The sequence below is a fragment of the Erpetoichthys calabaricus genome, chromosome 10 (assembly GCF_900747795.2).
Source record: "Erpetoichthys calabaricus chromosome 10, fErpCal1.3, whole genome shotgun sequence".
Taxonomy (NCBI): Eukaryota; Metazoa; Chordata; class Cladistia; order Polypteriformes; family Polypteridae; genus Erpetoichthys; species Erpetoichthys calabaricus.
The window spans coordinates 121,380,405-121,401,980 of NC_041403.2; the positions used below are offsets into that span (position 1 = coordinate 121,380,405).

General features: G+C 41.0%; 1 protein-coding gene across 2 annotated transcripts in view; it reads left to right on the plus strand.

Moving 5' to 3' along the window:
* eya2 (EYA transcriptional coactivator and phosphatase 2) overlaps positions 1 to 21,576 on the plus strand; it is a 184,593-nt gene that overhangs the window by 108,362 nt on the left and 54,655 nt on the right. For both annotated transcript variants that reach the window (XM_028811847.2, XM_051932834.1), the window contains 2 exons: positions 6,079 to 6,155; positions 11,396 to 11,567. In XM_028811847.2, the coding sequence (XP_028667680.1) occupies positions 6,079 to 6,155; positions 11,396 to 11,567 (249 nt within the window). The remainder of the gene's footprint in view (positions 1 to 6,078; positions 6,156 to 11,395; positions 11,568 to 21,576) is intronic.

Here is a 21,576-nt window from a genome sequence, read left to right on the forward strand (position 1 = left end):
TATTACTTCAGTTCACAAGTATGTCATTATTATTCTACACATTTCCCTGCTTCTGTAAGTGTGTTATCCATTCCACAACAAAAATGGTGATAACCAGGGGGTGTTGCAGAACCCCAAACCCCCAGACACAATCATGCAACACAGTCCCATGTTCAATACAAGATGTTTTATTCAGAGGTCTTCAGGTTCCTCTTTTCAGTGCAGAACAATAAAGCAATAGGTTTTCCTTCACCTTCCACTTTTTCCAACTAGTCACAGCCACTTCCTCCCAACTCTGACTACTCATGCGGGAAACCAAGATTCTATTATGTCGGGCCTGGGAATATGTCCAGTGCCAAGGCCACTTCCGGGTCAGGTGGGAGCCCTTCAGAGAGGCTATAGTGATCCCCTGCAGTTCCCTGGTGGCACCCAAGAACCTTGACAGGGTTTTCTCAAGGGACTGCAATTCCCCGCCTGCCTTGCTGGTATCTATGTGGGTGTCTCACCAGTGGGATGCTGCCATTGTGTGTACTGGGGGAATACATGACCCTGGGATGCAGACACCTTCTGTCCTTCTGAGCATACCTCCCTTCCAGGAAATAAATTTGCACGCATCCTGGTCAGGATGTTCATCCATCCAGCACAGAATTCACTATATATATTGTGACAACAGATGGCGCTATACCAGCGCTTAACCCAACACAGACAGACACAGGAAGCACACTACTAAAACAAAGTGCTTTTATTTATCTTCACTTGTGTGGAATGTCTTCCCTGTCCCCATGAGCCCACAACACAGTCCAAAGCACAAATCCCAATCACTGCAACACCCCCTGGCGGCACCCCTAGATCCCAACATGGTTGTACAGAACTCCATCTCCCATGGAGTCCTGCGGGAATCTGAGGCACCACTGCCACCCAAGGGGGCTGCCATCTAGCGCCCTGGGGGAGGTACTGTTCTGACCAGGCTTGCTTCCCCGGTTCATACAGCGAAGAGGTGTCCTGGACGGACAAGGACCCCGGCCGTCTGTGACAATATATATACATATATATATATATATATATATATACAGTGGAACCTCGAGATACGATCACCTCTGTATACAAGAAATTCAAAATACGAGGAAAGTATGAGCGAAAAATTCAGATCTAAATACGAGCATTGGCTTGCGTAACGAGCCACGAGCCAGGCTGTGGGTATAGCTCGCGGCTTAGCAAGGGGGCGTGGTAGCAGTTGCGAGCCGCGATCTGCGGTGTCTGCGTTTCTCACTTAAGTGCACAGGTGGGAAACTGCCCACATCCATGATTGTTCCTGTGGCTGATGGGCTGCAGCTGCCATGTCCTCCCCGCATATATAGAGAAGCACGAGCCGGTTAAGGGGGAGAAAAAGTAAAAGAAAAGAGGAGAGAGAGAGAGAGCGCGAGAGCGAGAGCGCGTGCGCGCGCAGGCAGGCAGGCTCACGAGTGCAGGCTCGCGTGTAGCTGAACAGTGAGCTGAACAGGCGAGCCAAACAGCTGAAGCAGGATGGTGTAGAGAAGGTCAGCTGCATTAAGAGTGTCTCGCCTGTTGCAGAGCCCGCAGGTGAGACGCTAACAGAGAAGAAGCACCGGGGATTGTCATCTGTTTTTTAAAGACGGCATCCTTTTGACGTTTTAACCTCGTGTTAAAGGATTGTTATTCTTGTGTATTTTAAACCTCCACTTCACAACTGTTTTAAGGATTATTTATTTAAAGATTTATTGAATGCTCTACTGCACTTTGGACACCTGTTTTGATTCTTTTAATAATCAGTTATATTATTTACCAGTGTTATTTATTAAAGGTAGACTACAGTATATATAATTTATCAGTGTTATTTGTTAGGAAAATTGATTTTTATGTTAATATATTTGGGGTGCAGAACGGATTAACTGGATTTCCATTATTTTCAATGGGGAAGTTTGTTCTAGATACGAGAAATTCGCTATACAAGCTCAGTGCTGGAACGAATTAAACTCGTATCTAGAGGTTCCACTGTATATATATATATATATATATACTGTATATATATATACAGTGGAACCTCGGTTCACTACCATAATTCGTTCCAAACCGATTTGGTCATGAACCGAAGCAATTTCCCCCATAGGATTGTATGTAAATACAATTAATCTGTTCCGGACCATACGAACTGTATGTAAATATATTTTTTTAAAGATTTTTTTAAGCACAAATATAGTACATTACACCATAGAATGCACAGTGTAATAGTAAACTAATGTAAAAACATTGACTAACACTGACACAAACACCCAGGCTCCCTGCTCAGCTGCACGCACATGTTCACTCTCAGCAGCACACGCCCTCTCTCTCTCTCTGTCTCTCTCATCAGCATGCGAGCCCACTCTCTCTCTCTGTAACATTGCAGCAGTTCGCGCTTTACCCTTGCAAGCCAATTGCTGTGTAAACACTTTTTTTTTAATGAGTTTTAAGCACAGGGGAAAAAAAGGAACATTTGAACAAATCCGAACTTTATTTAAAAACCAACCACAAGCAACCAAGAAAGTAACATTGCAGCAGTTCGCGCTATAGCCTTGCAAGCCGATCGCTGTATAAACACTTTTTTTAATGAGTTTTAAGCACAGGGGAATAAAAGAAACATTTGAAAAATCTCTAATTTAATAAACCACCAAGAAAAGTAACATTGCAACAAATCACGCTACGAACCACTCGATGTAAACACTTTTTTTTAATGAGTTTTAAGCACAGGGAAAAAAAATGAACGTTTGAAAAAAGAGAAAAGTAACACTGCAACAATTCACGCTACGAACCGAAAAATGAACATTTGAAAAATCCGTAATACAAAAACTAACCATAAACCACCAAGAAAACTAACCTTGCATGAGTCAAGGTCTGGCATGAAGTGAGGAGGAACTGGGTGGAGAGGAGGTTACAGTTTTGAGGGAGTCTGGCTCCGTGATGGAGGGATGTTTTCGTTCAGGTGTTTTCTCTCTTGTGATTTCTTGGGTTTCTGGTGTTTTTAGCTGTTTAGCTGGTGGGAGCGAAAGCCTCGTGCAACCATTCCAAAAACAAAGTCCTTGTCACCCAACCCTTCGTGTTTGCCCTCCACATCACTGGCAGTCTGGCTTTGTTTACATTGTGCTGCTTGAAAGCACGAGGGTTCACAAATTGGTAAATGAGTAAACTGGTGAACAGTTTTTCCACCTCTTCCAGCACTTGAGGCGTCTGACTGGTTAACGCTGTAACTCCTTTTGCAACATTAGCTGCTTTAATAGATTCTTTCTGCTTTAGAATAGTCAAAACCATAGGTTTTGACTTCTTGTACTCGGCGGCAAGATCAGTAACACGAACACCACGCTCATACTTTTCAATAATTTCTTTCTTTACTTCGATTTCAATTTTCTGCAAAACTTTCTTCTCACCACCCTTCACTTGCTTAGAAGCCATGGTTAACTGCAAAAGCACACGAAATACTGTAGAGCACAAAGAGTTAACAGGTAAAGCACGCACGTCTGACTGAGAACAATGAACAGGGAGAGGCTGAACACGTGCTTAAATACAGTAATCGGCGCGTACGAACCGGAAGGGAAATGAAATAGAGCACAAAGAGTTCACAGCGAAAGCATGCACGCACGTGCAAGCACGTACGTCTGACCGAGCACAATGCAACGTGTGCGGAAATCATCGGCACGCACAAACTGAAAGGGAAACTGGCTTGTTCGTATACCGAGTGTGTGGTTGTGAACCGAGGCAAAAGTTTGGCGAACTTTTTGGTCATAAACCGAGTTGTACGTGTACCGAGATGTTCGTGAACCGAGGTTCCACCTCAAACCCCAAACACGAACACACAAAGAGACATGGGTTCAAATAATGGAAGGTATATTAACCAAAATTATTTCCAAAATTGGAAAACACAAATAACAGATTCTCTCTTCTCACAGTACTCTGTCTTTTCTCACCACCACACTGCCCTCCTCCAGTCAAGTATTGCTCCACGTCCTCCCAGCTCCAACTTGCCTGGATAACGGAGTGCAGTCCCTTTTATTAAGGAGTACTTCCAGTGCCAGGGTCACTGCCCGATGGAAGCACTTCTCTGCATTTTCTGCTGGTTCCTGCATGAGCACTGATATGGAGGGCTGCTGCCATGTAGCACCTAGGGGGAATAAACATCCCCCAGGGACAGTCCTTCCCTGTCTTCTTCTGTCGTTGTCAGGCAAGGTATAAAGTCCATGCCCGGTCGGGACACCTGTTCATTTATTCAGGGCCTCCAGTCCGGGTAGATGATCTTCTGGACTCCTGGCCGGGCCACTCGTCCATCTTGTGTGCCTCCTACAATATGTTACTTTGATTTATATTTTAAAAGGCTGAACTGTTCATCTGATGTACACCACACAGACAACAGTCGGGCTTGGGATTTGAATTAAGGATTCTTTATTTACGAGGCAGCAGATGCCCCAACATGCTGGGAGAATAATATTAAATAACTAGCTGATTACCCAGAGGCTTCGCTCACTGAGTGCAAGGGAAAAAAATAAAATGTAGTCCTCTACAGTGTTAAGAGAGAAAGGCTTTGGTTTGGGATTAAAGGAAAAAAGGTTTAAAGAAAGGAAATTTGCCTTTTTCTTTTATATAGTGTAGAGAGGCGTCTTTGCTGACAATATGAGCACCTTTTGGGGAGCGTCACGGCGGGTCTTGTGTAGACTGGAGAGATGGCCCTGCCATTAACCGGCCGGGATGGCACTGTCGGTCCTCCACTCCTGTGTGTGCCTCCCACGACCTCATAACCCTGTACATACAAAAGAAAGTGCGAAGTGCCTTAATATTAGTTTACCGCGGTCTAGAAATGGGATCCTGTGTTTGCAGTTGTCTGGGCTATAGCTCAGGGAAAGGAGAAAAAAAATAAAAAGTGCTTACTTTCACTTAAGGCAGAAGCGCAGTCACCATCTCAAAGGCCGGCACAGCTATGTGCGTGCGCTGGCTGATCGACTTTTATAGTATTTTTGCAGGGCAGGAGACACCACTTTTTGCAGACACGTTCACGTCATCGCGTGCCTATGGAGGGATGACGTGGAACAGGTTAATTGGTTGGCGTGAGGGCGCCGAATACAAAAAGGAATTACAGCGCCTGACAACCTTGCACTATGTGCCTGTGATTCAAGAGAAAAATAATTCTGATAAATGTGGACGCTGCCCTTCCATGCTTAAAGGGCAGAAGGTCCAAACAATTCCCAAGTCCAACACTTTACATGAAGAAGTTTGTACATCTTCTTAGATGTAAACTCTCCACCTTCTTAAAATAATTGATTACAAAAGCAACATTGAATGTTGTGGGGTTTTAGTGACCCAAACTCACCTTAAGGGACAGTAAGTAGTCGTGCAGGGCAATTTACAAACAGAGTCCTGCTTCTATGGCGCCGATTACACTCATTCGCAAAGATTTCCACTCTCCCAGGAGCCGACGGGGCACTTGAAGTGTCACAAACAGTGCGAGAACAGAGGACTGAAACTGTGAAGCTCTCGACCCGGCAGAGGAGCCCGACATTCCGTGCGTCCACTTTGTTCTCAACATAATTTCCATATCGCGTGGTCATACATCATTTCCATTTCAAACGCGAAAGAATTTTATATATATAGATAACAATAAATTAATTACATTTATATAGTGCTTTTCTCACTATAAGTAGATAAGGTTATTTTCATCAGTCTGCAAATGCTATAATAATAATACTAATAATAATACATTTTATTTATATTGTGCCAATGCTAAAAAATAAACCCAAGTGTACAGCTTTCCAGTGATATTTTCAGGGGATATCATTTGTTATCATTTTGCGCTAGGATGAGTAAATGAAGGTGAAGTGGCTTGTAATACATACTCCATGCACTACTGGGTTAATTGTGGATAATGCTGCAGAGGGACAAGTGAGGATATCCATTCATTTTATTATGTGACTTATTCTGGTTTGGGTAGCAGGGAGCCAGGATGCAGGTGTAAACAAGTATAATCTGAACAGCCAACATGTCAGACATACTTAAAGAGTTAAGAGAGTTTCTTTTGCCTTCTGTAATTAAATCTTTCCCATCCTTTCTTCCAATCAGGTAGCAGTATTACATCTGGAATCTTCCAGGGGACTAATGGAATTGGCAGCCCAGGGGTTTTCAGCCCCTCACAGCAGGTATGGTGAAAGACTTTCAGCATTACATTTGTGAGTGACTTTCAGTCAAAGACAGGGGATTCTAGTTGTCTTTTGAGGAATGAGGAATTATGAATTTTCCTACTGATCTTCTGTGTGAATACAACTGTGTGCGGCGTAACAGCGGAGTATCAACAACATGGAACATCCGGTCAGCCCAATCGTATGCCCTGATACATTCACAAAAGTATAATTTATCTGTCCTGGTCAACCTGACATTATATGTTTAGACCATGGAAAGCAACCAGCATGTCTGTATAAAATTCATATGAGCTTAAACATGAAGAGAACATATTCTACACACAGAGTGCTGTCATGATTTTTTTGCCATGTGGTTCTGAGACCTGATTAGCCTTCCCTATGAAAAACCAATGTGTTTTTTGTAATAAAATTGCATAAAAGCTTGATTTAGGATGCGTTATTAATCACTGGGTGCCACATAGTCTCTTTGTGATCCTTCTATAGACATTTTCTGCCAAGATATATTAAAGCAGTATCTCCAGTCCCATTTGTTTATGTAGTGGTCTCTTTTCCCTGTGTACATCCCGCTTTTTTTGCAATATCCTCAAGTAATGAATGTTAATGACTGGGAGAGGAGTCTGTCTTTGACAAACTCTTAAATCTATCTATATACTCATTTATAAATTATATATAAACACGCATTTTGCAAATAGCTCAGATTTTATATTGTAGATTGTAGATTTCACCTATAAACAGCAGGTTACAGCCATATTGTCTTTGTGACAACACATGCTGTGAAATGCATTATGTAATACATTGCATGACTGAAGGGAAATTAAGACATTTAATCATTAAAGAAATTAATCATTTCGTACACATCATAGTGGAAAAAATAATTGCGTACAGCAAAATTGTGCTGTGCACAGGTGTAACACACAGAAGCAGAGCTTAGCAGGCTGGCTGACAGCCCAGTTTAAATCCCAGGTCTTATCACTGTTTGTCTAGAGTTGTCCCGGTGACTGCATGGGCTTTTTTTCTGAATACCAAAGTCTTGTGATAGGATCATCTCTATTGAACCACAGTGAGTGCAAGTTTAGACGTCTATGTAAGTGTGCCCTAACATAGACTGATGACGCTTCCAGGGCTGTTTCCTGTCTTGTATCTAATGCTACTTGCTCTCCATGACTCTAAACTGGATGAACAGATGTTCCCCTACACACCTATTTCACAGCTCTAGGAGAGGGGGATTGAATCTTGCATGTTCTCCCCATATATCTGTGTAAATGTTCCTAAGTGACCACTCTGATTGGGCCAATTAGTTAGTCATGGGCTTACCTGCAGTGCACTTTTCCCCCAGCCAGGGCTTATGCCTGCTTTGTTTTGTATGCTGCTGAGATAGATACAGGTATTTGAAGACCCTAAAGGTGGATTAAGTAAATGTGGAAAGTAATGGATGGATATGTTAAGGAACAAAATTCATAGATTAAATGAAGCATAGATATACACAAGAATTAATGGAAAATATCGACAGAAACAAAGACTCCTTATGCCTATTAGCAATATAAGATCTCTAATTATATACTTAGTAAAGGACAAGGACATATCTTGGACCTGATCTGCTGCTCTGGTGTTGTTCCTTTTGATCTCACAGCAGATGAACTCACTATAACCGACCATTTTCTTCTTTCATTCAATGCCAAACTTACCTTTTCTGTTCCTAAGCTTCCACGTCTCATAGCCTTTCGCAACATTAAGAATATTAACTTGAATTTGCTGTTTTCTAGAATCGATTCCCAAATGGACTTTTATAATTTATCCACTCCCATAGAACTGGTCTCATATTATAACACCTGTCTTAATGATATTCTTAATTCTCTGGCTCCGCTAAAAACCCGTTCTGTTTCTTTTTCTTTTTCTGCCCCTTGGTTTACGCCTGAACTTTGGCTTCTGAAAGCTAAGGGCAGGCAACTTGAAAGGTTGTTTAAAAAATCCGGACTGTTTGTCAACAAAGAGATGTATAAAAATCATCTTCTCTATTATAAGGATTGTATAGCTCAAACCAAGTCTAATTATTACACTCAGTTAATTACTCGTAATACAGGTAACACCAAGACTTTGTTTTCTTTACTTAATAATGTTACACAACCTCCAGACTCTTTACCATCTCACCTTTACTCAACTGCTTTCTGTAATTCTCTTATGTCTTTTTTCAACGAGAAAATCCAAAAGATACATCAGCACCTTGGTCCAGATCCTCTCTATATTCCTTCTGAACTACACTCGCCTATTCACTTTTTCTCTTCTTTCCAGCTTCCCACTTCCTCTGAAATTTCAGATCTCATCTGCAAATCCAAGTCATCTACTTGTCAGCTGGACCCCCTGCCTACAGTTCTGGTTAAAGTCTGCCTCCCCTCTCTAGTCCCTCTCATTTCTGCCATCATTCACTCTTCTCTCACTACTGGTATTATTCCCTCATCTTTTAAAACTGCTGCTATAACCCCAATATTAAAAAAACCTGGTGCTGATCCTACTAATTTCAATAACTTTCGCCCCATTTCTAACTTGCCCTTTATCTCCAAAATTCTTGAAAAAATAGTAGCTATCCAACTTCACACCCATTTATCTCATAATAATCTATATGAAAAGTTCCAGTCTGGTTTTCGCCCCCTTCATAGTACAGAAACGGCACTTGTTAAAATTACTAATGACCTCCTTATGGCTGCTGATTCTGGTCTAATCACTATTCTCATCCTCCTTGATCTGAGTGCGGCCTTTGATACTATTTGTCATACCACTCTCCTTAATAGATTATCTCTGATTGGCATTACCCACACTCCACTTGATTGGTTTAGATCCTACCTCTTAGGCCGCACTCAGTTCATACAACTTAAAACCTTCACATCCAAACCCACCGCTGTTACCTCTGGTGTGCCCCAGGGCTCTGTCCTGGGGCCTCTTCTTTTTATTATTTACCTTCTTCCCTTGGCAATATTTTTCGCAAATATAACATTAATTTTCACTGTTATGCTGATGACACCCAGCTCTACCTTGCTGGTAATCCCACCTCCTCTTTTCCACCACCCTCGCTTATTGACTGCATTGCTGAAATTAAATCCTGGTTTTCTTCGAATTTTCTTAAATTAAACAGTGACAAAACTGAGGTTCTCCTCATTGGTTCAAAATCTTCATTATCCAAAACCAATAATCTTTCTCTTATTATTGATGACTTTGTTGTTTCCCCATCATCTCAGGTCAAGAGTCTGGGTGTCATCCTCGACAGTACTCTATCCTTCCAATCTCACATTAATAACATACCCCGGTCTGCTTACTTCCACCTACGTAATATTAATCGTATTCGCCCCTCCCTCACTCCTCACACCACTGCCATTCTTGTTCATAGTCTTGTCACTTCTCGGCTGGACTACTGCAATTCACTCCTCTTTGGTCTCCCGAATAAATCTCTTCATAAGCTTCAGTTAGTCCAGAATTCTGCAACACGTATCATCACTCAAATCCCATCTATTCACCATATTACTCCGGTCTTGCAGCAGCTTCATTGGCTCCCGATTAAGTTTCGTATTGATTTTAAGATTCTACTATTAACATTTAAGGCCATCCATAACCTCGCCCCTCCATATCTGTCTGACCTTCTTCATGTTGCCATTCCATCCCGTAACCTTAGATCCTCTTTCTCCACCCATTTGACTGTTCGTCCCGCCCGTCTAACCACCATGGGGAGCAGAGCTTTCAGCCGTTCTGCTCCCAAGCTCTGGAATTCATTGCCTGCGGATCTCCGAAATATCAAATCATATTCATCCTTCAAATGTAAACTTAAAACACATCTGTTTAAAATGGCTTTTTCTTTTTCCTCCTGATTATAATGGTTTTGTTTGGTTTTAATTTCTAGATTTTCTGATGTTTTAAGTTTTTTATAATTGTGTCTTTTATTTAATTATTTATCTATTTATTTATTTATTGTTGTTCGGTGTCCTTGAGTTCCCTGAAAGGCGCCTTGTATAAATAAAATGTATTATTATTATTATTATTAAAGTTTTTGCCTAGCAAGTCTCTTTTTAGTAAGGAAGTTAGCTTTTTTCTATTTGTTTTCTATTCTTCTAAATTAAATAATTATTGTTTACAGTAACTTTACAGTATATTTTTCCAAAAAACTAATTCACTGTAATTACTATTTTATATATTGACTAACTGTGCTACCCATCTAAGATGGACTGAAATCTACACAATTATCGTAGACTTCAGTGTTATGTGTATTGCATGGTGCACTGCAACCATTGTCTGTTATACTTGGTTTAGTATGGGATTCGTAAATGAAAGATGGGTGTAACTGCAGCCTGTAATACCTATGATATACTGTAGGTCAGGTAATACCCACAGTGTCAGTCATGAAATGCCCTTTGAGTCAGACAACCATCCCACAACTCCAACCCAACAGGGCACGCAGTGGGCGTTTTGTTACTAACATTGAGGGCTTTTCATGATGTTGGGGCATTACGTGACTGACCTCCTAGGTACTGTGGTCTGCAATTACATTCTGTTGATAAAATATAATATTACTAAAAATGTTTGGGGTGCCCCATCTTTTGGAATGACAGGAACAGAGCAACTAGCCAGGCACACAGACATTTACCGTTTTATTAAGATGGATTGTTGATTTTATTAAAGTGAGAAGAATTCTCAGAAGTATTTATTAAATGTTATTTATTAAGTTTTGGGAAGTATAAACCCTGGTGACTTGCTTATAGCTTTTGCGCTGTAGTCTGAGTAGTGCTATTCATGGTATCTTGTATAGCACTTTTTTGTTTGTTCAGTTCACACTCAGTATGTTTTTATGAATTTTAATTATGGTATACCAGTGTGGTTACACTAAAGGATTACATGCTACATAATCTACATAAGTGGATTTGGATTTTGGGGAGTGTACTGTAAGTATTGGATATAGTCACTATTTTTGCTTATTGGATCTTTTTCACTTTTTGTGTGTCATTGTACATAAACTGTGTCCTAGGAATTACTTGACACTGAATTGCATTTACTTGCAAGCTTTGTTAATAAATTTCGATATAGTTTTTGTACAGTCCTTTTATTTGTGTTTCAATCTCTCTTTCTGAACTGTTCGGTCCCAAACTACAAGTTGCCCAGAGTGTAACTTGGAGTCAAATCCCACTATACGGAGTATCACAAGAGAATGGAAATTGTTGTGTTACTGTCTAAAAAAGCTCTTTTTGTCTTCTGTTTTTAAGGAATTCTCCTCTTACTCTGGTTTCAGCCAGGGCCAGTATTCTCCATATTACAGCTCCCACTACAGTGCCTCCTACCTCATGACCAGCCCCTCAGCTGTCCCTACTTCAGCATCTTACCAGCACCCTGAACAGCCTTCAGTCATCACAAACCAGAGCCCTGAGTCACTAGGAGGTAAGTCTTTTTTTAAGCTGTCCCAGTTGTTGAAAAATGTTGAACACAAAACTTTATGAGCAAAGAATGTTTGGCATTTCTCTCTCTTGGTAGATTAGTCACACTGCTGGCTCTAGATGTACATGTTGTAGGTCATTGTATTATACATAGGCCAATTTTCAGAATGTTATATTGTTTTCTAGCTGTGGGAATTGACCTAGTGCAACCTAGTAGTTGAAGGGGACAGTAGTTGCATGGCAGTTCACTGACTGATCAATAAGATCCACTGTAGCTGCCTTACATCTCCCATGTGAGACGCAACATAACTTCATAACTTCTGCTCAAACCACCTAAAACTGGCTTGTCTAGAAAGCAGGAATTCTTAAAATCTTTGATTGGAAAATTGGAAGAGTAGAGTAGAGTGGTGTGTAATAGCTTAATGTTACTCGATTATGTTTACCTCTGTTGTAAGTTGCTTTGGATAAAAACATCTGCCAAGCAATTAAATGTAAGTGTAAATGTAGATAAAACTGGACCAGAAATAACACCAATAGACCATAATTGGGCTCAGACTAGAAATAACTTCAATCCAGTATTGGGCAACCTGGAATGAAACTAAGAAAGTTAACAATGAGTGAAGGCCTTTGAGACCATCAGCCTTGTTGAAACCTAAATGTTTCTATCAACCATGACAAAACTTTGGATGGAATTATGAACCACTCTGTGACCTAGATGAAACTGGGATGGAATTAATATCCACCCTTGAACCATTATGAAACATAGAAAAAGTGACTAATCATGAAAATATCATCAACATCAGAATCATCCTGGTCCTTTGTCTAGATATACCAATGATCCAGTGGCTGCGGTAAGTTTAGAGTAGAATAGAAGAGTATCTGAAAGCAAAAAGAGAAGACTATTTAGTACATGTATTCTGTTAGAAACAGAATCACCCCAGTTGCCAGGCTTAAACTTGGACTTGCAATAATATCAGCACTGTGACTGGAAGTGGCACAAAAATAAGTGAATCTGGTGTTTCCTAGATTGACACAACAACAACAACATTTATATAGCACATTTTCTTAATAATGTAGCTCAAAGTGCTTTACATGATAAAGAGAAAAAAAGACAAAGTAACAATTAAAATAAGACAACACTAATTAACATAGAATAAGAGTAAGGTCAGATGGCCAGGGAGGACAGAAAAAACTCCAGACAGCTAGAGAAAAAAAAATAAAAGCTGCAGGGGTTCCAGACCATGAGACTGCTCAGCCCCCTCTGGGCATTCTATCTAACATAAATGAACAGTCCTCTTTGTATTTAAGGTTCTTATGGAAGGACTTGCTGATGATGGTCATGTAGACTTCTGGCTTTTAATCCATCAATGTAGGAACATCATGGTGCTTTGATTAGGTGGTGGTGGCGCAGGTCGCCACCACAGAAAACCGGGAAAAGAAACAGAAGAGAGAGTAGGAGTTAGTACGGATTTTAGAGCCACCACGAATAGTTATGATAATTAATTGAATATACACAGCATCAGGATTAAACTAAATTGAAGTTATGAGAAAGCCATGTTAATGTAATGTGTTTTAGCAGTTTTTTTAAAGTGCTATTCCAGATTTTAGGTGTATAACAGCAGAAGGCCGCCTCACCACTTCTTTTAAGTTTAGCTCTTGGAATTCTAAGCAGACACTCATTTGAGGATCTAAGGTTACGATTTGGAATATAAGGTGTCAGACATTCTGACATATAAGATGGAGCAAGATTATTTAAGGCTTTGTAAACCATAAGCAGTATTTTAAAGTCAATTCTGAATGACACAGGTACACAGTGTAGTGACATCAAAACTGGAGAAATGTGCTCAGATTTTCTTTTCCTACTTAGGATTCTAGCAGCTGAATTCTGCACTAGTTGCAAACGATTTATGTCTTTTGTGGGTAGTCCTGAGAGGAGTGCGTTACAGTAATCTAGTTGACTGAAAATAAAAGCGTGAACTAATTTCTGAGCATCTTTCAGTGATATAAGAGGTCTAACTTTTGCTATGTTTCTTAAGTGAAAAAATGCTGTCCTAGTGATCTGATTAATATGCGATTTAAAATTCAGGTTACAGTCAACAGTTACCCCTAAATTCTTTACCTCCATCTTGACTTTTAATCCTAATGCATCAAGTTTGTTTCTAATAACCTCATTATATCCATTATTGCCAATCACTAAAATTTCTGCTTTCTCTTTATTTAGCTTGACAACATTACTATTCATCCATTTAGAAACACAAGTAAGACATTGTGTTAGTGAAGCAACAAAGTCGGGGTCGTCATGCGCTATTGATAAATACAGCTTCGTATCATCAGCATAGCTGTGGTAACTCACGTTACGCCCCGAGATAATCTGACCTAACGGAAGCATGTAGATCGAAAAGTGCAGCGGACCCAAGATAGAGCCTTGTGGAACACCATATAGGATATCATGTGTCTTTGAGTTGTAATTACCACAACTAACAAAGAATTTTCTACCTGCCAGGTAGGATTCAAACCAATTTAAGACACTGCCAGAGAGGCCCACCCATTGACTAAGGCGACTTCTAAGAATATTGTGATCAATGGTGTCAGATCACTCAGATCTAAGAGGATGAGAACAGATAAATGGCCAATGTCTGCATTTACCCACAAGTCATTTACTACTTTAACAAGTGCAGTTTCTGTACTGTGATTTGTTCTAAAACCCGACTGAAACTTATGAAGAATAGCATGTTTATTGAGGTGGTCATTTAGCTGCATAATGACTCTCTTCTCTAAAATTTTAATTAAGAAAGGCAGGTTAGAAATGGGGGGCGGCACGGTGGCGCAGTGGGTAGCGCTGCTGCCTCGCAGTTGGGAGATCTGGGGACCCGGGTTCGCTTCCCGGGTCCGCCCTGCGTGGAGTTTGCATGTTCTCCCCGTGTCTGCGTGGGTTTCCTCCGGGCGCTCCGGTTTCCTCCCACAGTCCAAAGACATGCAGGTTAGGTGGATTGGCGATTCTAAATTGGCCCTAGTGTGTGCTTGGTGTGTGGGTGTGTTTGTGTGTGTCCTGCAGTGGGTTGGCACCCTGCCCAGGATTGGTTCCCTGCCTTGTGCCCTGTGTTGGCTGGGATTGGCTCCAGCAGACCCCCGTGACCCTGTGTTCGGATTCAGCGGGTTGGAAAATGGATGGAGGTTAGAAATGGGTCTAAAATTTTCAAAAGCAGAGGGGTCAAGATTATTTTTCTTGAGTAGGGGTTTAACTACAGCAGTCTTAAGACAGTCTGGGAAGACCCCCGTATCTAATGACGAGTTTACAATGTCAAGAATATTATCAATTAGCACGCCCGATACTTCTTTGAAAAAACTTGTTGGTATTGGGTCAAGGACGCAGGTGGAGGGTCTCAGTTGAGAAATTATTTTATGTAAGTCAGGTAAATCTATCCTGGTGAAAGAATTTAATTTGTTTATAACGGAGTACTGGGGCTCAAGAGGATCCACAGTGTTGAGGAGATATACTATGTTATTTCTAATATCATTAATTTTTTGATTGAAAAATACAGCAATAGCCTCACAGGTTTTACTGGAATTATTTTGGAGGAATTCCTTTGAGTCACTTGGGTTTAGCAGATGATCAATCGTAGAGAATAAGATTCTGGGATTACTAGCATTGTTATTTATAATCTTAGAGAAATAGCAGCACCTCTCAAGATGGACTGTGTTATTGTATTCTGTTATTTTAACCTTCAATATCTCATAGTGGATAGTTAGCTTAGTTTTTCTCCATTTACACTCAGCTCTACGGCATGTTCTCTTTGAATCAGACACTCTTTGGGTCTTCCATGGTATAACAATGCTAGAAGATTTTTAAACTGTCTTTTCAGGTGCAACTATGTCAACAGCAGCTCTCACCTTAGTATTAAATTTTTCTACCTTACTATTTACATTATCCTCGCTATTGTAGTTAGCACTATAAACGGTCTGGTTGCTTATAATGTTTGTAAATTTTAAAGCTGCTGATGAATCAAAGAAGCGTTTTTTAACAATACTAGCCAACCCGTGGCGTAGCATATGGCGCATAATTAGGTATTGATGGGTGAACACTTCCTGAACGACACAGTTGTCCAAATGGGGTGGGTTTGTGGATACCACTGTGAGTGAATGAAAAGATAGACCTCTGGAGAGAGCAACATATAATTGTCCGTGACTGAAACCGGGATCGTCTGTGACGAAGAAGGCCACGCTGGTGAAAGTTACTTCGTCGGTAGGGATAAGTGTCAGTACTTGTAGATTAAGGTTTAGCGCGTCTTCGTTGTTGACACTTAATATAGCTTGCGTACTGAGTTGAGAAACACTTTGTTAATGTCTTTTAAGCACAGGGGAAAAAATGAACATGTGAAACATCCGTATAATGTAATAAGCCACCAAGAAAAGTAACATTGTAACAATGCTATCTATGACCCGATCTCTGTAAACAGAAGTGATAAGAAAATCGAGCCCGGTGTATTCTTTAACTGCTTTGTGGCACTGTAGTAGTGCTGCTGCTTTGCAGTAAGGAGACTGTGGAAGATTGTGGTTTCGCATCCCGGTTCCTCCCTGTGTGGAGAGCAGTTTGAATACTGAGAACACTGCAATATCAATGTAACGAAGTATTAACAGGAAATTGCCTTCGTGTAATAGTAAAAGGCAAATTATCTGCAACAAACAAACTGTTGTACACGCTGCATATCAACTCGCGGAGTAGTATACGCCGCATAATCATGCTGCTTTTTAAATGTGTTTTAAGCAGAGGAAAAAAAATGAACATTTGCAAAATCTGTAACATTGCTTTCAGTAAGAACAATGCACTTGCGTGTAATTTGTCGGCCACTTTTTGCCAGCCGTCTTTTCTGGTTTGGGCTGCTTTTGTAGTGTTATCGCTTGTGCATATTAAATCTTGAAATCCTTCGAGTAACTAATTAACTAACACCAACCCACCCCCACACACAGCTTGTGTGGAAAAAATGCACCCATACTTTCATAATTTTATTGCAGCATATAGTGGAGTCAGGCACAGAGAAGGTCAGCTGGTGAGAGAGCGTCTCGACAGTTGCAGGGCCTGCATCGGTGAAGCAGGTGAGACGGTAATGAAACAGAGGCACAGGGCTTATTGGTTTTTAAAGACTGCTTCCTTCATTGTGTTTTAACCTCAGTTGTAAAGGATTGTTTTATGGATCCCATGGGATACCCCTCGCAAACTGGTTTAGACACTGCATTCAGCAATTCACATCCATGACAAACATGCCTCTTCTTACATGGTCCTGCTTTGGTGGGCGGGGAAACGTTTTCCGTGTTCCTGCAGGACCATCTAAGAAGACGCATGTTTGTCGCGGATGTGAATTGCTGTATGTAGCATGTAAAAACAGTTTGCGATGTTGCACGCAGTCGTGTGTCGTAACCGAAAAGTCAATGTGGCTCAAAGCTGCATGCGGACTGTAGCACAGACAAACAGCAATGACGGCGTGTATTCTGAGGCATCGCGTCTGAGTTGGTGGGCGTGGCTTAGGCGAGTTTTCGTCGTATCCAATGATCTTAGAGTGATCCTTCCTGCGTGCTTTCATAGGTGTCTTGCCCACTCTGGCGGCGGCTTAGAGAATCCATATATGGCTCCTTCCTGCGTGCTTTCATGGGTGTCGTGCCGCTCTGACGGCGGCTTAGAGAATTATATATATAGATGCGTCTCATGAATGTTTTCTATCAATATTTCTATATTAAATAGTAAAAGAAAATGGTCTGATAGACCAATATCAATGATCTGCTTTACATCAACTTTTAGTCCTTTGGTAATTACTAAGTCTAACGTATGACCTGCTTTATGTGTAGGCTGATTAACAAGCTGTCTCAAATCAAAAGAGTCCAGGAGGTTCATGAACTCTTTTACTTTTGGGTCACACTGATTATCGATATGAAAGTTAAAGTCGGCGACTATTAGGAGTGTGTCATAGTTCGTAATTATAATTGACACCAAGTCTGAGAATTCCTCAAAGAAAGACGCATTAAATTTAGGAGGTCTATACAAGGATAATAATAGAAAGTGAGAATCTCCATGAATAACAACGGCGAGATACTCAAAGGACTTGAATTTACCAAAACTGACATCTTTACACTTTAACTGGCATGAGTAAATGTTTGCTAAACCACCACCCTTCTTTCCCTGGCGATCCGAACGAGTAAAACTTTAATTCGGAGGCGTAGATTTGATTAAAACAGCCGTACCATTTGAGCTAAGCCACGTTTCACTTATAAATAAAAGCAATATAATCAATTTTTCTATCACTAATAAGATCGTTGATGAAAAACATCTTGTTGGTTACTGCTCTAACATTTAATAGTGCCATATTTAATGTTTCGGAGGAGCAGAGCTGAATTCTATGTGCGTCATGGGTATTTGAAATAGAAATTAAGTTATTTTTATTAGCGCCGCTCTGTGCGTATTTTTTATTTAATCTATAATCTGTTTTTATAGATTTAATACATTGTTCATCTAAAGGTGTAATTGTAATTAAATTATTAGTGTTTATGCCGCACTGCCTAGATTTTTTACATGCATTGAGATTAGTTATTAGAGTAGTAATGCAGTGCACTTTTGCGGAAGACTTTGTTAAAGAATTATCATGTCCTAGCAAAGCATTAGCATTACGGAAGGGGTTAGGAGTAGAAATAGACAGTCAAGAGAGACAAATTACCTTAGCAATGTTTTCGAGAGGACCCGGGCACCAAATCTATTTGGATGCAGACCATCCCGCTTGAAGAAACGCGGCCTCTCCCAGAAGAGGTCCCAGTTGTCAATGAACTCAGTGTTTTGATTTGCAGAAGCCTTTCAGCCAGTTGTTTAATCCCAGCAGACGAATGTAGTATTTGTTTGATCTTCAAACGAGAGGTAGTGGACCCGAGATGAAGATCCTTGCCTACGGGGTCCTCTCCTTCGTGGCTTTGATTAGTGCTTCGAAGTCAGCCTTGAGAATCTCCGACTGTCGGTGCCTCACATCATTTACCCCGGCATGTAATACAATAGATCCCACTACCCTGTTCTTTTGCTTCTCGTAGACTGTCGGCGCATGTCTCATAACATCTCGGACACAAGCACTGGGAAAACAAGAAACAAAAGATTTCTGATTAGGGAATGTGATGTTGAGATTTCTTACAATTGTATCACCCATCACGAATACATCACCCGGGGTTGAAGGCAAACTGGGGGCGCGGAGAGGGTCAAACCGGTTCTGGGTCAAGATGCTCGCCTGTGCCAATGGAGGTGTTCTAGCCTTGAACACCCACCTGCATAGCTGAAACAAGCCGAGGTCTTCATCTGTGGTGTGCGGGGGTGAAACTCACATGGCCTTGGAGGTGAGCGGCACAACGTGGAGTCGATGTTACTGAATGCTGGTGTGTTACATCGATTTCACATGGCAGGGATGGTTTTTCCAGCAGCCGATCCTTCAAATCCCTTAGGTACCTCCATCTGGCCAGGAGTTTCTGGATCTGGTTGTTGAGAGCCTGGAGTTCTTCTCATTGTTGGCCATTGTCTGCTTCTGCTTCCTCTTCCGTTTTGTGCCTTAGGAAAGAATGAGAGAGAAAGAGAAGTTAGTCCTAAGACCAATTCAATCTACACCTGAGTCCTATTAGATTATTGTGCGTAAGTAGGAGAAGGAATTATTGAGACAAAATGGACACAAAGTCTGTTTATGGATCAATTCACTTCCTGAGGGTGAATCTGGAATAACCCAATGCTAGTGTCTAGATAGGCCTTATTGTGGAAAACACATACAGTAAACTAAATTAATATAAAATGAAAAAATGGCCATTGTACTTGGGCTGGAACTGCATTTTACAAAAATCAGGTGGTTATCTATAAAGCCAAAAAGGCAACCAGTGAGCTTCACCAGAATTTAACTCAACCGACAGACCTTTCTGAGGCTGGAAATTTCTTTAAGCCAGTTTATACAATATACCAATTCCTGAAGTTGTTGCTGTCATCATTTTAAAGACTATTTTTAAATGTATGTTAAGTGATCATAGGGTTCACAGAGAAGCCAAAAGTTAATTCCAAGAATATAGAATCAGTCATACAATAAAATGACAAGGGGCGTGTGTGAGAGAGAGAAGAGAAGGTGTGACTAGTGGAAATATACTGTCATGTTTCCTCATTTCATAGCAGAGAAATGAGGAAACTTAGAGAAAGGTTTATTCATGTCAGATCTCATTCTGATAAAACAAGCTAACAGATGCCATAAATATAAAGTAATGTGATTTCTTTTTTGAAGTAAGAACAGGAAATAGAAGTTGTGGTGGGCCCCCAGCCGGGATGCCTGGAAGGACCGGAACTACGCCTCCTCCGGACCACGAGAGGGCAGCCACCCTGGTTGGTATGGGGACCATGGGAACAGAGCATGGAAGCTCAACCCTACAGGGGCCCGTGGTCACCACCAGGGGGCTCAAAGATGCCTATGAAGCCCTGGACGTCAGCACTTCCACCACACCCAGAGGTGCTGGCGGAAGGAAAACCAGGGACACCCGGAGTGCTTCCAGGTGCTCGTGCGGCACTTCCGCCACACCAGGAAGTGTCGCAGGAAGCTCATTAGAAGGCACCTGGAGCACGTCCAGGTGGACACAAAAGGGGCCGCCTCCCTCTATTCGTCAGCTGGAGTCGGGTGGAAGAGGATGAAGCTCAGAAGAGAGGAGTAGAGGCGGTGAAGGAAGGCAAGAAAGGACTGTTGAGAGCCCGGACTTGAGGGTGTGTGGTGCTGGGGCACTGGGTTGTGCGTGGTACACTGTAAATAGTTGGACAATGTATAATAAACGTGTGTGTGGATTTGAACCATCAGTGTCTGCCTGTCTGTGCCCGGGGCGGGTCTCCACAAAGTGAATAACAAAAAGCAATACTTTTATGGCCTCTTTCATGTTCCATGTTATTCAAACCTTTAGTTTATCACTATCACGGTATACAGTCTGTTAATTTTTGAATATCATATTTAATATGTAAATATGCTCATGTGTCTAGTATCTATAGCTCTCAGTCTGGTAACTGTCTATGTGGGTTTTGCCTGTTCTTTCCATATATACTTGGGTTTTTTCCACTGTTCCATTTTGTGTTTAGTTTTAATGACTTTCTGGGTATTTGAATGTTGTCTCATTTTTTTGAAAAATCATGTTTTGTTTTGCAAAGCATATTGAAATAATTTTCTATAAAAGTGATTTACTTCTATTCAAATCCAATTTACAATGAGTATATTTTTTCCACCATCTGTAACAACCTGTCATAAAATATTACATAACATAACATTCTCCAACCCACTTATTCCATATCAGGGTTAAGGTGGGGCCACCAGACAGGAAGCAGTCCAATTTAAAATCAGCAATTATCTTAATATACACATCTTTGGTTTTGGGAAGAAAACCAGAGGAGCTGTAGGAAAACCTATGCAGATACAGTGGGGCAAAAAAGTATTTAGTCAGCCACCAATTGTGCAAGTTCTCCCACTTAAAAAGATGAGAGAGGCCTGTAATTTGCATAATTTGCAAATTTGTAATTTGCATAATTTGCAAATAAATTCTTTAAAATCAGACAATGTGATTTTCTGGATTTTTTTTCTCATTTGTCTCTCATAGTTGAAGTATACCTATGATGAAAATTACAGGCCTCTCTCATCTTTGTAAGTGGGAGAACTTGCACAATTGGTGGCTGACTAAATACTTTTTTGCCCCACTGTATGGGAAGAATGCACAAACTCCACAGGCAACACCCGACGAGCATGGGATTCGATCCCCAGATGCTGAATCCATTAAATGGCAGCACTCACCTCTGTACCACCTGCTAGAAAAAACTTCTTAGCCACTACTTAGGCTCAAAAACTTTGGTTTGATCTTTGACCCAGGTGTTGTATTTGTGGAGGGTCTATATCTGTTTTCTCTTCTGAAGCTAGATGTGAAGGTTAGTTAAACCAGCACCAGTTTACATAAGTGAGGGAGGATGTCTGTGTAAAAAAGCCCCATGATGA